Below are 14,460 nucleotides of genomic sequence, written 5' to 3'. Positions count from 1 at the left end.
TAAAGAAGTAGAGATATTAATAGACTAATATATATTTTATGAAAAGACTTCATTTAAAGTAATTTACATTTGCAGTTGATCAAATGTTATAAAGAGGTACAAATTCAATTATCCAAACAGCAAACAAACCAAAATTTCCTTAAAATATTAGTGTAATAAAGAGCATTCATAGTCTAAACTGTAATTGACGAATTTTTTTGTATTTATTTTTGTCTTATTTAAGCCAATACGTATTCTAACAATACCTATATTGGATATCTAAAAGTACTTATAAGTGAAAAAGTTCAGGACAACTTACACTTTAATCTTCTTCCCTTCAGCCTGAGAGATTGTAGCTGGAGGCGGCGGCAGGTCGTCCATCGGCACCTCCTCATTGGGCGGCGAAGGCGGTGACTTATCGAATTCCGCGATCGGCGCTAGTTCCGGCATCGGTGAAACAGAATTGCTATCCATCGCCGACAACTTTATGGGAGACACTTTGACTGTTTTGAATACCTAGTCGACCTCCGCAATTGCCGGAGAATGTGATCCTGTTCGAAATTCAAACACTCAACCACTGGAAGTTCATGTAATATTTCGGCAACAAATGTCTAATTCTCCGTTGGAGTTATAATAATATCGTCGAATTTCGAAATCGACTCCGAGCGAAGTTCGAGACCTGAAAGCAATTATCTTTATTTACTGTTCTTTCGAAACAGCCCTCGTTTCAGCTCCCATTGCGAGATTACAGGACGGCTATGTTTGTTTTGATTGCGAATTCTCTGACCGGAATAAAAATACTATTTTATTTTGCACGTGATTAGGTACAATTTCATATAGAATGCTGATGAAAATGACTTTCAAATAATAATAGAAGTAAAATAAATTCTAAGATTATTACTCATGTTATCGTATCTGAGTAAAGTTTAAGAAAAATTATTAAAATGCAAACAATTAGACTTATACAAGTTTTATTGATTCTTCTGTTAATGAGTTTGGTATACCCAAGTTCACAATGAAGCGTCTGTTTCCGATAGTAAATACTAAGTGTGATTAAGTTAGACGCGGAAGGACAATGCCCTTCACCCTATATTTATATTTCGTTGGACATGACATCACTGAAGGGATCAACCATGGTGCTACACACAATACTAAACATCATTAATATTGAACCATGTGGGAATAAATAATGAAAGTAGTTTTTTACACGAAGTACACTTTTTATAACTAAAAATAATTGATATAATTATTTATAAATAGTATTTTTAATATAGAGTGCAAAACATTGTACTTAAATTTGGACCTTACTCTTACGAGAAACATTCTAATTTTGAATTAAATTGAGTACATACTTATAAAAATATAATATATTTTGTTCAATTATAAATTACGAGCCTTTCCGTACATTGTCCGGGATTAAAATAGTCTCGTAGATCTCGTTCTACCAAGTATCTCATCAAATAATCATGCCTATCTAGCGAACAAACAAACACAATATTACGTTTATTAAAAAAATCGTAGTATTAGTATTAAATTTATGTATCTTATATAATATGTATGTAAATTTATGTATCCAACAACCCACAACAGAACATGATGGAATAAGCTCTAAAACTAGAGGGTTTTTAGATAAATGCGTTGAAAAACACGACGTTAGAACATTTGAGACAGTATTTAAAAATATATTTAATTAATAATATAATGTAGTTGTTCACAAAATTATTTTCAATATAAATAAAAAGTATGATAAGAAATCGGACAAAGAAAGTACGCTGCAGTGAATGAAAAATGAAGTCCGTTTTAATAGAATTAGTTAAGAAGTGCTGAGTCTTGTAAGTCCTAGACTGGCTACTAACAAGATAACAAGCGCCCGACTTGATTGAGTAATTTGTACTACAGCTAGTTATGTTTGAGGAATAATTGGTGAAATTAAATGGGAAGTGAAAACCAGAACAACCTGCTTCAATACTTCAATAAATACGTTCAGATTATGGTCAAATATTTTAACAGCACAGCAATATAATATGATAATTTTCTATCAAACCAATGGTAGAAAATTTGTTTTTTTTTTTAATCAACTCCATGTTCTCAATTTTCAACGTTTACATATTTATGGCCAAAATCTAAAAGTGCAGGTGTAAGAAAAATAAGTACTGTTTTGTCTTCTAATCCTATAGTAATAAATTAATATATATCTCAAATATGTCGTATATGTTTTTAATATTTATAAAACGAGGAGATTCAAATTTATGTCATTTGAAAGGTGTCATACGCTAGTAAAAGAAAATACCGAGTTTCGTTCAAAAACTTGAGCATATGTCGACCACGCGCGATGCTAATCGTTTAAGTATGTATGATACAAGCTTAAGCTTAGTGTCATCCACATCGGATTAATTAAAGATTCATATAATATAACTACACAATACTCTAAAATAAAAGATAAAATAAAGATTTATACTTCCAATATCTGTTCCTGATACATTGCAAATACCTATATTTCTTTCAGGGTGAACCCGAGAGTATTGTTGCCACATTTCTAATTCCACTAAAACTCCAGTACAAAACACATTACGTAACCTAGGAAGAAATTGACTTCAATTCTCTACGGATAGCTAATAGTGGTACGGAATAAAATAGAGAATATTCATGCAATTGAACATTGATACATTTAAGAGTTATATGCAATTAATAAGATCGTGTTAATTGATATAATATGTATTGATAAGATTAACAATTATGCCAACAGTATTTAAAACGGTAATAATTAAAAACAGTATTTGTTCACGACACTCGTCTCGTGAACAAGACATTCGTAGATAATGTCGAAATATCGATCTCCACCAAATAAAAATAAAAAACATTATAAATATCCCGTTTTAAATACTGTTAGTAATAAAAATAACCGTGTTAATTTAAAATCTTATATTAACAATTATGTTCCCGGCGTTCTTGATCGTAACGTAACTGCCTAAAGCGCCTTCTCTCTTTATGAAAAAATTTTGGAATTTATTCCACACGTCATGCAGATTTGCTCAAAATATTTTCTTTCATTGCTGTACATGAAATTAATCATGAAGCAAGCAAACAAGCTTATAATAAAATTAATCTGTGCTTGCTGGGGATTTAGAGGAAGATTGCGGGCAAAACTAACGCGCCATCTCATCTCAGGTCAAGATGAGGTTGCTCTATACTATTCTGCTGAAACAATTTATCAAAATATAACATGATATTTTGTTTCCCTATAAGTTTTCAGGCTATATAAATTCATTATGTTTATATATGGATCCTACAAAACTACTGAACAATAATTCCATAAATTCATAGTTACATACACATGATTTTAGTAACTACGAAGGCCTTTGAATAAAACAGTAGAGCCTGTAGAGGTATTACGAAGGAAAGCGTATACTGTATACCCATATTGTTGCAAATTACACCTCATGTCTAAGACCTGTATAAATTGTCCGACGCCCGCGGCGCGCTCGCGTAATTTTCTCAGTGCTACAACGAATGCGAAATGCGATACGTAACCAATATCACGAATGAAAGTGATACTTGGTCGCTCGAGCCCTTGTACTCGTAGTATATTTACTAGGACGACGAGGTGCATTTGAGAACTTATGTTATGCGCATGTGAAATCTTGAAAGTGTTATTTTTGCGAAGTTTCCGCGTACCTTTAAACGCGATTTGAATGAATTCTCAGGTCAATTAGAGTAATAGTTTTCGATCTGTAACGTCTATCCTGAACCCACAAGCACGCGCTATTTATTTTTTTGTTTTGTAATATTTTTTTTTAATATTCGTCATTTTTACTCCGGCCATTGACATAAAAAGTACTTATTAATTATTTCACGGTAACTACCCATAAATACTTTCAGGAAGTCCTACAACCTTGTAAAAATATTATTCATAACATGGAGTAGGTTTAAGGGTGCTTTTGTTTTATCCGAGAGAACTAAGATGTTGTGCCCTCTGTACCTGTAATTACATCGGCAATCACTTATCATAGTAAATAAAGTATTCATGACTCTCTTTGTGATGATGGAAGTCATTATATAATTTGTATATCTTAACCTTTTCAAAAGAAAACGTTTTCGGGAGATAGAAAAAGTTTTGCAAGCCGTAAAAAATAATGGAAAGCGTAATAAAACTAACAACTGTAAGGAGTTTTTTGGTAATCCAATCATGCCTTTTTTTAAATAAATCATAATATAATATCTACTCTAACCATTTTGATCAAGTATTTTTATATCATAAGCTCCTAAGTCCAAGAATAATACATGACATTTTTCTAATTTAAAATGTATTACATGCTAAAATGTTTTCACATAATAGTGCAGCATAAAATCTTTAAATATCATGTAACAAAATGTGCAGAATTTAAAAAATAATACACCAAAAGTAATTTCCATTTCTAAAATGGGTCAAAACTCAAGATATGAAACAGTATTTCTCCGAGGAATCCCGTAGCTCGGGATAATACTGAGTACAGTCGACTTTGTATAGTAATGCATATGCACTTTATTGCATTGTAGCCCTTATCTCACTTGATATAAAAGCCATAATGGGCTAAAGCGAATGCCTCTAGATAGAACCGCACAGGTAGCGCGGCGAGTGAAGCGAAGGGGCCTCGGGATTGTTAGCAAATGAGGTCGACTTGAATAGGTTCCATTGCCATAGTTAAATATACATTAAAATATTAATATCGCACTTTTAATAATACTTAAAACATATTTTTTTATGAAAAAAGGGTTATCTAACTCTGAATATCTGTTTTAATTCTTCTGACTGTCTTTAATATTAAACGTTCTTGATCTTTCCAGATGTTTATTAGTACCGAAATTAAGGCGATAGATTAAAAATTGTCAAAGTGAACTATAGAGCTATTGAGACTATTATTGATATAATAAGGTTTCAATTTAAAACTCCAAAAATTCTTAAGAATCGGTATTATTTTATGTATAAAAAGTAGATATTCAACATATAAATAATGAATATAACAACGCAAGGGCTTATAAAATCTTTATAAAGCTGAAAAGTACATACAAGTCCTCATACGACCTTTATCATAGACATTAGCGATATCTAGATCCCCTCCGAGTTTAAGTTTTAAATACCAAAATCGATTTTACAGATGGCTTACAAATTGCATAGAAATAGCTTTCTAATCCGAGTTTAATTCTAAGCTTGCTATTTAAATGCCATTGGTTTATTAAATCTGTAACAACAGCTGTGAATATTATAGAGCAAGGCTAATGAATCGAGATATATATGTGTTCTACCAAATGCCACTAAAATAACGATGTGACCCAATAAAACCATCTGTTTAAGATGTATGTATCATCTTTGTAGTGATTTTATTACAAAATATGTTTTTAGCTATATGTCGTACTTTATTAGAGTAGTACCTGCTCCGTGATGTTTCACTTGTGTCAAACGTTAATGCACCATCCCCTTGGTTTGTCGTGTGATTTTATATAGTCTAATATTATTCAATAAATGGACTCCCTAGAGCAAAAGTTTTTATTTTCAAATGGAATTAGTAGTAGTCGTAATAATTTTATGACAAAATGTTATACGATATAGATTTACCTATGAAAAATTACTTTTCATGACGTGTAGTTTTGATTTATTATCGCGTATAAACATGACTCCGACGTGTACGTGAATGAATATCAAGATATGATAAATTATGACCTTTGCAATATTTACTTTAGCATATTTTCTCAAACAATAATATAATATTTTTTTAAATACATAGTTTTAATACTGTCGAAATAATATTATACCTCGTACTACACTAATTTTTATCAAACACATGTGTTTAGAACAGCTTAAAACAGTTACATTACCCGTCATCCTGCTCTTTAAAACAGTTCCCGGGACATCGCGATAAGTGATTATATGACTTGGGGCAGTGGATATAAGGGCAATTATTCGTTGTAGTGACGCGAGGAAGACGTCAATTTGATATGGCCTCAAATCATTCCAATGCAATGGGGAAGGCTATCCTACGCGCCTAGATCCGGGCCACCTAACTCCGTGATTGATGCAACACATTGGTATCTGTCATGCCTTGGTGACTCCAGCAACAGTCACAGTCAGTGGCGTTACATTTTTGTTAATGTAAATAATGTTTAAATATCGAAAATACATCTAATCTTTAGAGATCATTAAATATAGCGACTTAGTTATAAATGTTTTTATTAGGGACACGAAAAATATACGGAGACTTTCGGTCTATATCGAGTTTATAAAAAAATATGTCAGTAATACGAAGCAGAATTACCTACAATATTTTGCTTGGTAATAGCTTTCTCCCTACCCGTAGTCTTGACTAAAACGTTACGCTTTTAGTTACGCGTACATAAACAAGGATACTGACTCATAATGGCATGAAGGAAATGTCACTCCTGCGATGCCGTGTCACGACTTGTCACAGAATAACTAAATTTGACAGGGGACATATGAAAATGCTATTTCAGTAATTAACCAGGAATTAATTCCATTTGCACGTCGTTAATAAAATACTAATGATCATAACGCAAAGTTTATGCTTAAAAGCAATTAAGGTTATGTACGTATGATAATATATTCAATTTATTTTTTGGGATTGGCCAACCTATCCTATTAAATAATTCATATTAGTGAACTTAAAAATTAGACTTTATAATTTAAATATTTTAAATAATTAATTGGGGAAAATATTAAACCCGTTTTTTAACCGTCTTTGAATAAAGAAGGAGGTTTATCAATTGAATTTTACTCTTTATAATATTTGTTATCTCAGTTTGTTAACTCTGTCATTTATTAACTGATTTGTTCACAAAGATTAAATATTTAAATTAAAAAAAAAAAAAGTTATTCTATTTATTTTAATTAAGTTATTGTTTTATTTGTTTTATGATAAAATTTTATATTCATTTCAATTTTATACAAAATAAATTCAATTAATATATTTTTTTTATTATTTTCTTAACTTCATTCAAAAGGGGTTTCACTCTAAACTAAAGAGATTAAATAAAAGTAAAGCAACAACGGGTGCGCAATATAGATTCTATCCAAAAGCATCGGTAAGAATCTCAGTAGTTAGGTATTATTTTTCACTAATCAAAATATATCTATCACAGCTACATCAACTATAAAGAATTAATATTTTTATTTTGACCAGTATAGTTAAATTGAAAACTTACTTAAATAAAAGTATGTGTATTTTAAATTATAATAATATGTACTCGTAATTTAAAAGATAACCGTAACACTATAAGAAAAGACCTAAAGTGGTTTATTAACTGCTCAAACACCGTAAGGGCAAACATCAAAATGTAAAGGACTTGAGAATCAACTTGATTACATCCCTCTGAAAGCAGCCGACTACAGAACGCCCGGCAAATTTTTTACGCAAAAATATATTTTAAACCAAAGTGATTAGGTACATTGTTATATAAGTTAAAAATATATTTATTAAATATAATTTCCGGTCTAAGAAGACGATGTCGGTTAGAGGAAAAAATATTATGCCTATTCTTTCTCCGTTAACACAAAAATAATGATACTTTTTAAGCAACTAAATTTTTCTTTTTTAATTAAACAATGTTAGCAAATTTCAAATTTTTATTACTTTATTAGAAGGTTTTATATGATTTATTGGAACAGATTCAAACATTAATAACTTCTACGTAAATAATATAACAAAGGGATAAATATTTTATGATGTTTATTAATTATTCTTAGCTTAAAAAACAGCGTAATTTTAATGAGAACCCTATTTCAAGGGATTAAAATTAAGTTCAGAACATCAGAAATTCAAGTGATCATTAACCTGAGACCGCAACGTCTATTTCGAACGTATCCAAAGTAAATATTTATGAAAAGTCCGAGCTGTGTGGTCCCTTTCATGGTAGTATTTTTAAGTATGTTTAAAGCTTTTGCACTTTGTTGGATTATAATAAGTATTACGCAATAACTGAAGATTATGGAGATATAATTAAAATAGCAGATGTCACTGAGATAGAGTAAGGTTGATGACCTTAGCAACGAATTTGCATTTAACGTTCTGAATTTGATTTCAAAGTTTTACGAAAATTTGTAGGTATTTGTAATACATTTTTTTTACCATGTTTATGTTATGGATATTTGAATGCGTTCGCATTTTATTTATCCTGTAAAGGAAACTAGCATAAGATGATCAAATTTGTCAAGAAACACGTAGTCAAGAAATTCGTAGGTAATATATTTCGACATTCGTAATTTTGCCTACTAAATAAGTCCCTGTCATCTTTCATGATGTACACGTAAGTACATTTGTGTGCCATTCCCCCGAGACATTGAACTATTTATACAGATCTTTTATGATTTTCGGTGGCTAATTTACACCTACATTCGCACAAAGCGACGGTACAACAAAAGCGCTTTAATAAAGGAAGAATAAAGCTATAATGAAACCTTACTAAAAATGGTTTCGTATTGAAAGCACATTTCAATGTTCTAGGAACTAGGGCACGGTGTGGGCTCGACGCGGGTAGAATTATTAAAAAAGGAAATGAAAGAAAACATTTAATTAGCGTTATGTAATCCACTTCATTTCGAAGTTATTCTCGTCGCAAATAAAATATTTAATTTCGTTAAAGATTTTATTTGATTTGCAGGCAGTTTAAAACATCCTCTACAATAATTAATTATGATTTTATTTAATCATACTGAAGTTTAACATTACATTCGTGTTTAATAATATAACTTAAATGCACAACATTCAGTATTGCAGTATTAATTATAAGCTATATTCCGTACTCCCGAGTTTTTTTTTTTTTTATGGCATTGGTTGGCGGACGAGCATATGGGCCACCTGATGGTAAGTGGTCACCTCCGCCCATAGACAAAGGCGCCGTAAGAAATATTAACCATTCCTTACATCACCTATGCGCCACCAACCTTGGGACCTAAGATGTTATGTCCCTTGTGCCTGTGATTACACTGGCTCACTCACCCTTCCAACCGGAACACAACAATACAGAGTACTGTTATTTGGCGGTAGAATATCTGATGAGTGGGTGGTACCTACCCAGACGGGCTCGCACAAAGCCCTACCAAGTAAAATTGTAGGAAAGTTGGAACAATTCCAAATATAAGGAATATCGTATAGAGAATACAATTGTATTTTGCACGTTTCGTATGTAGCAATCTGATATAAGAAACAGTTAAGAATACAAAGTGCAACGTAAGAACAAATTGAAAGTTAAGAATAAAATTATATATGGCACAAGTAGGTAATACAAATGTATATTTGTGACTATTTTTTAAAGTTAAATAAGTAAAATATACATATGTGGGTAGCGACATCCTTCAGCTACTCGTAAGAGGTGTTTATTGGGACCAGTATATCATAACTCAAATTATTATTATTCAAATTAATAAAACAAATTATTTATATTAAAAACATATTCAAAAGATGAAACTGAGTTTTATTTGACTCCTATTATATATGTAGTTGATTGAACTAATCTCTGACGCTCTAAAAGAACGCGATTATTAGACAAAATCAACGTCATATGGATTAGGATCCATATGATGGGATTTCGTGTAGTTAGTTAGGACACGAAATCACGAGCCAAACCGATATTTATATATTAAAAATAATATCCTTAAATGAAACGGTAGTAAGTAGTAATTTTTTTTTAAATAATAATAACTCTTTAAATATATAAAACACCTCTATTAAGATGAAGACTAAAATTTTATCGACAATCACTTACAATATTTCTTAATACATTTAATGACAATGTTTTAGAAAATATATTTACTGGAAGCAGTATATTTACAAGGAAGACGTTTCCAAACAATGACAACTCAATAGTGTAATACTACGAGAAAGTAAAAGTGGCAGAACGGATAAAATCGGCATGCTGCCAGCTGGTCATTCACGAATTTTATAGCCAATTCGACAATTGCACTGGGAAAATGGGTGAGGCGTTAAAACGTTTGACGTGTGAAGTAAATTCGGTATAGTAAAGTTGTACTACTATTATATGGACTTAGAGAAACTTTATTATCATTTTTAGTCGTGATTTTATTTACCTACATATATGTTTAAATGAAATCTATAATATAAAAGGACTACAGCTGAGTCATGATACAAGGTATAAATATAACGAAATCTAATTACAATAACATTATTTAATTTATCATTGATATATATTTGTATTTATATTTAATTGCAAATCATCCGTAATTTTATCTTTGATTATCAAGGAACTGCCATATATACAATTTTAATTCAATAAATGTTTTTCTAATAGTGATTGCAAAATACAGTAGAGCATGCGCGTGCGCCGTGAAAGTATGATACGCGGTGTGCATTATTTGTTTTAGTTTATCAAGAACTGCATTCGAAATTAGACTTGCCAAGAACACGAGATAAAAATCTTTCCACGAATAGAAAAATCAATAAAATATAAATACTAAAAACAATAATCACATCTACATAATCAACTATAGTGAAAAACAATTTATATAATTGTAAGTTTATATACCCTACAAATAAACTAGTTTTTAAAAGATAATTCACCGTGTTTATTACCTTCACGATACAACATATGCATTCATAACATTATGAAGTAACAGAAACGTGAAGTGCGCATAATGCCTAATTAAACACGAAATGGACTATGAGTTAGATGTTTCTAATATAGATATTACTCGTATAATCTTTGTTTACACCGCACCGTAACAATTTCAGTGAAAGTGTTTGCAATACAATGTTATACAGCATTCTAATTAATTAAACACGAATCTAATTTATTGATATAGGGTTTGAGTAGACTAAATTAAATAATGTCATAAAAAATATTTAAATTGTATAAATAAATACGAATATTTTCCTATTTATTTTACATGAAAGATAGATGTGTTGAATTATTTCTATAACCTATTTTGTAATAATTAATGGGAAGCTATTTATCGTAAATATTTCATTCAAATGCATGTTTAATTCGGTGTTCATTAAGCCAATAAACCTTCCAACTTTCTGCCAGGTATTAACACTCCTGTGGCGTATCCCCGTGGCCTATTTGTTCCAAGAGCTCTCATCTACACTCGTGTGAGGTGCACGGGAAATGTTGCGGGCTCATTAGCATCGGTGTAATATGCGCCCCTTTACTGAACCGAGCGAATTTCTTTATCGCTTTCTATTACATCACAAAATAGATTTTTTTTTAATTAATCTAAAAGTAATGTATAATATAAAAGATATATAAAATTATAATGCCTATTGATAATATAAAAAAATACTTCCGGTTAAAAGACAATATAAGGAAAATTTAAATGTGAATCATAATAAAATAATAGTTGTTAAACAGCAGGCCATTACTTGCACCGCTTTATGCGTCGGGTTGAGATAGCGGACGGCGAGGGATGCTGCGCGCTACAGCCTCCGTCACGGGCGTAGTACGAACAAAGCGTCCCGCCCTTCCCGCTTCCGACCGGTGAAAATTCGCAACACAATAAATTAAACCCGCACTGTAATTCTCAATGGAATCGAAACGAATGCTCGGAATATTAATAAGTTTTTATATTATATTAACTAAGATACTTGTATTGGTATTAAATGCGTGGGAGCGTATGTCGTACGTGTGAAGTCGACAGCGCGGCTAGCGAGATACTGGCAGCCTCCGAGCGAGGGGGCGCGGGGCTGCGCGGACTACGCTTTCATTAAGGACAATCGTAGCACATAGCTACGGTCGCCGCCCGGCTCAGATAAGCTCAGCTTCGAGCCCCCGGGGCTATTTGGAACACTAGTGTACCGTCGTGTACCTCTAAAGCCAGGATTCGTTTGGTGTCCACTTACTATAACGTAGAATATAACTATATAATTATAATATGTATGTTATATACCTTAAGAGTAGTACATAATTATACAGTCTCTTTTGTAAAATCAAAGCTTTTACGATTAACAAAATATATCATACTACGTAACTAAAACCATTTATTACAGATAATAATTAAAAAAATATATATATTTGTATTCTTATCAGCAATAAGTCTTGGTATAAACTTGGACTGTGCCAGGGTTCCGAAAGAATAAATAATAATATTAAAAAAAAATTTTGAAAATTATTTTTGTAAATCTTTAATCCAGATTTTAGTGTTATTATTTCAAAATTGTGAAAGATACAAATGCTGAAACTTTATCTTAGCACTATCAGTCCAGTATATACTGGAACTACTAACTAACACGTCTATAACTACTCGGACTAACTATCTGACTATCTAATGAGTTCGGAGTAACTTTATACATGTAAATTTAACTAGTTAAATCGAAAAACATCTTGTGCGTACTTTTATTCGCTAAATTAAGGTCTTAAAATCACATAACCCTTTCAAAAAGGTCAAATATGTTATCCTAGACTTAACCTACCTAAACGAATTGGGTAGATTATATCTAAATTCTTCATTATATTCTGAGTGTTCTAATTTCGATTTTGTATGAAAATTTTATTTTCTTAAACGTTAAAATACCGGTAGTGATCTGTGCAACTATATTTCAAAATCACATTTAAAGAGACTCTTTGTGGTAAGGTTAAAGGTTAAATTTGTTACAGACTGAGTTACCTGATGTTAATCCTTACATCGGGAGACGTTCATAGATACTTCATTGTATTGTGAAGTAATTGAAACGTGTAAGGTTTTCCAGCTAAATTAAAAAAGAGAGCAAAGGGGAACTATGGTTAAAGGCACTCCTAACTATAATATCGCGGATTATTTTTTATAAAATACTTATACGTTCTTAAAATACTTATCGTATTCATTATAATATTGTAGTCGTCGCTGAACTATCGGACTACTTACCGGCACGAAAATTCAAGTCTGTGGAGAAAATGAGAAAAAATAAAAATTAAATATCTCTCTAGCCAAATTACAAGAATAGTAAGTTCCTCTTGACTCTTCACCGACGGCAACATACCATCCGACCAAACCAACACCCTATATGTGGTCCATACGCAGGAAGAAAAGAAACTCCTGAAGGACCAAGGATACGAAAAAGGTAAATGGTCAGACGTCATAACCATCCACCAATCTCAGGGACAGAATTACGGCGTTATCATAGACCAGTCGAAGAATGTGAGGCTCCGTATTCACGAAAGTGTTCCTCACGCAGTTGTGGCAATCAATAGACCCACTAACATCTGTATCTATTACATGGATGAGGGTGCCGTAGAAATGACCTTCCTATAACACAGCCTCATGACAAACGCGACAACAAAGTCGCCAAGGCTGTACTCTCTCTCTCTCTCTGATCGAGCGCGGAGCACTAAAGGTTTTTAATAGTAAAGCGGATTGCAGTAAAGGTTTTAATAGGATTAAAAAGCTTGCATTACCGTCTTTACCATAGGGCACATGGGGCACATGCCCTGGGCCCCCATCCTGAGAGGGCCCCGAAGAACCAACAATTTCTTTCACACGTTTGTTATGACGTTAACTGCTATGTATATTTTCGAATGTGATATATATGTAAGAAATAACTGACATCAAATAAAGCCATAAAATAGCCATAAGATTGTACAATCAATCAGATTCCTACGAATATACGAAAATTTGTAAAAACTGTTTATTTGAAACTATACTTAAGGCCTGGCCCAAAGCAAATTATTTGTACATGGTAGTAAATATCCACCAAAAGGGCCCCAAATTCATGGGTGCCTAAGGTGCCCAGCATAGCTTGAGACGGCTCTGCCTGAGTGTTCAATTTGTGTGAAAATATATGTGAGACCAGGTATTTATATACATAATAAATAAACACTTAGACTATCTCAAAGTCCAGCGAAGATCTGCCGATGTTCAGTAATAAGATAAAATATAAAACGCCGAAATGTATGAAAGTAAAATGTAAGTAATAAAGGCACGGGCAACTGTGAGCCCGTGGATGTTGTTAATTTATTACATGCACTTAATTGCAGTTATTACTATTTTACATATTAAAATATATATAAATTTCAATCTCATAAAAAAAAAAAATTTAGAAAATTACCAAATTGGAGCTTGTTGGGACCATCCTCTAATTTACTCCCTATACAGGCGAAATAGCCCTGGATATCTCCAATAATAATATATCCTCCAACTAGTCATTTTGTAAAAAGTATATTACGAATACTCCTTTACTACTTTAGGCCTACTCACAGGTGCAAGACACAAACACAACCAAAAGAACAACCAGGTTTAATACACATAGGCTAACTAACATTTGTTTTCGGACACGTCACATTAAGAGCTACATTTCAAACTTATAACTAATAATAATATACCCTTCGTCACTTTAAAAATAGAAGTTATCATATAATGCAATACAAACATAATTATATACTTTACTGTACACCAAGCAAGCTATGAAGAAGTTTTGAGATTAAGATTTCCTTAGAAACATTGTAGGAAGAAACAGAGCAAATTTTGCTAATAAATTCAACACAGCGCTTACGCTTAAGATGGAG

The 14,460-nt window shown here is 31.9% G+C and overlaps 1 protein-coding gene across 2 annotated transcripts in view; it reads right to left on the bottom strand.

The window, feature by feature from the left end:
* LOC125064581 (plasma membrane ascorbate-dependent reductase CYBRD1-like) overlaps window positions 1-11,623 on the bottom strand; it is a 59,804-nt gene extending 48,181 nt beyond the window's left edge. For both annotated transcript variants that reach the window (XM_047671696.1, XM_047671695.1), the window contains exons 1-2: window positions 11,568-11,623; window positions 299-658 (exon numbers count right to left, since the gene is read on the bottom strand). In XM_047671696.1, the coding sequence (XP_047527652.1) occupies window positions 299-453 (155 nt within the window). In that variant the 5' untranslated portion in view covers window positions 454-658; window positions 11,568-11,623. The remainder of the gene's footprint in view (window positions 1-298; window positions 659-11,567) is intronic.
* Between the last annotated feature and the right edge of the window lie 2,837 nt (window positions 11,624-14,460).

The sequence above is a fragment of the Vanessa atalanta genome, chromosome 6 (genome assembly GCF_905147765.1).
Source record: "Vanessa atalanta chromosome 6, ilVanAtal1.2, whole genome shotgun sequence".
Lineage (NCBI taxonomy): Eukaryota > Metazoa > Arthropoda > Insecta > Lepidoptera > Nymphalidae > Vanessa > Vanessa atalanta.
Note: the sequence above shows the minus strand (reverse complement) of the source record. Positions and strands in the feature narration are given on the sequence as shown.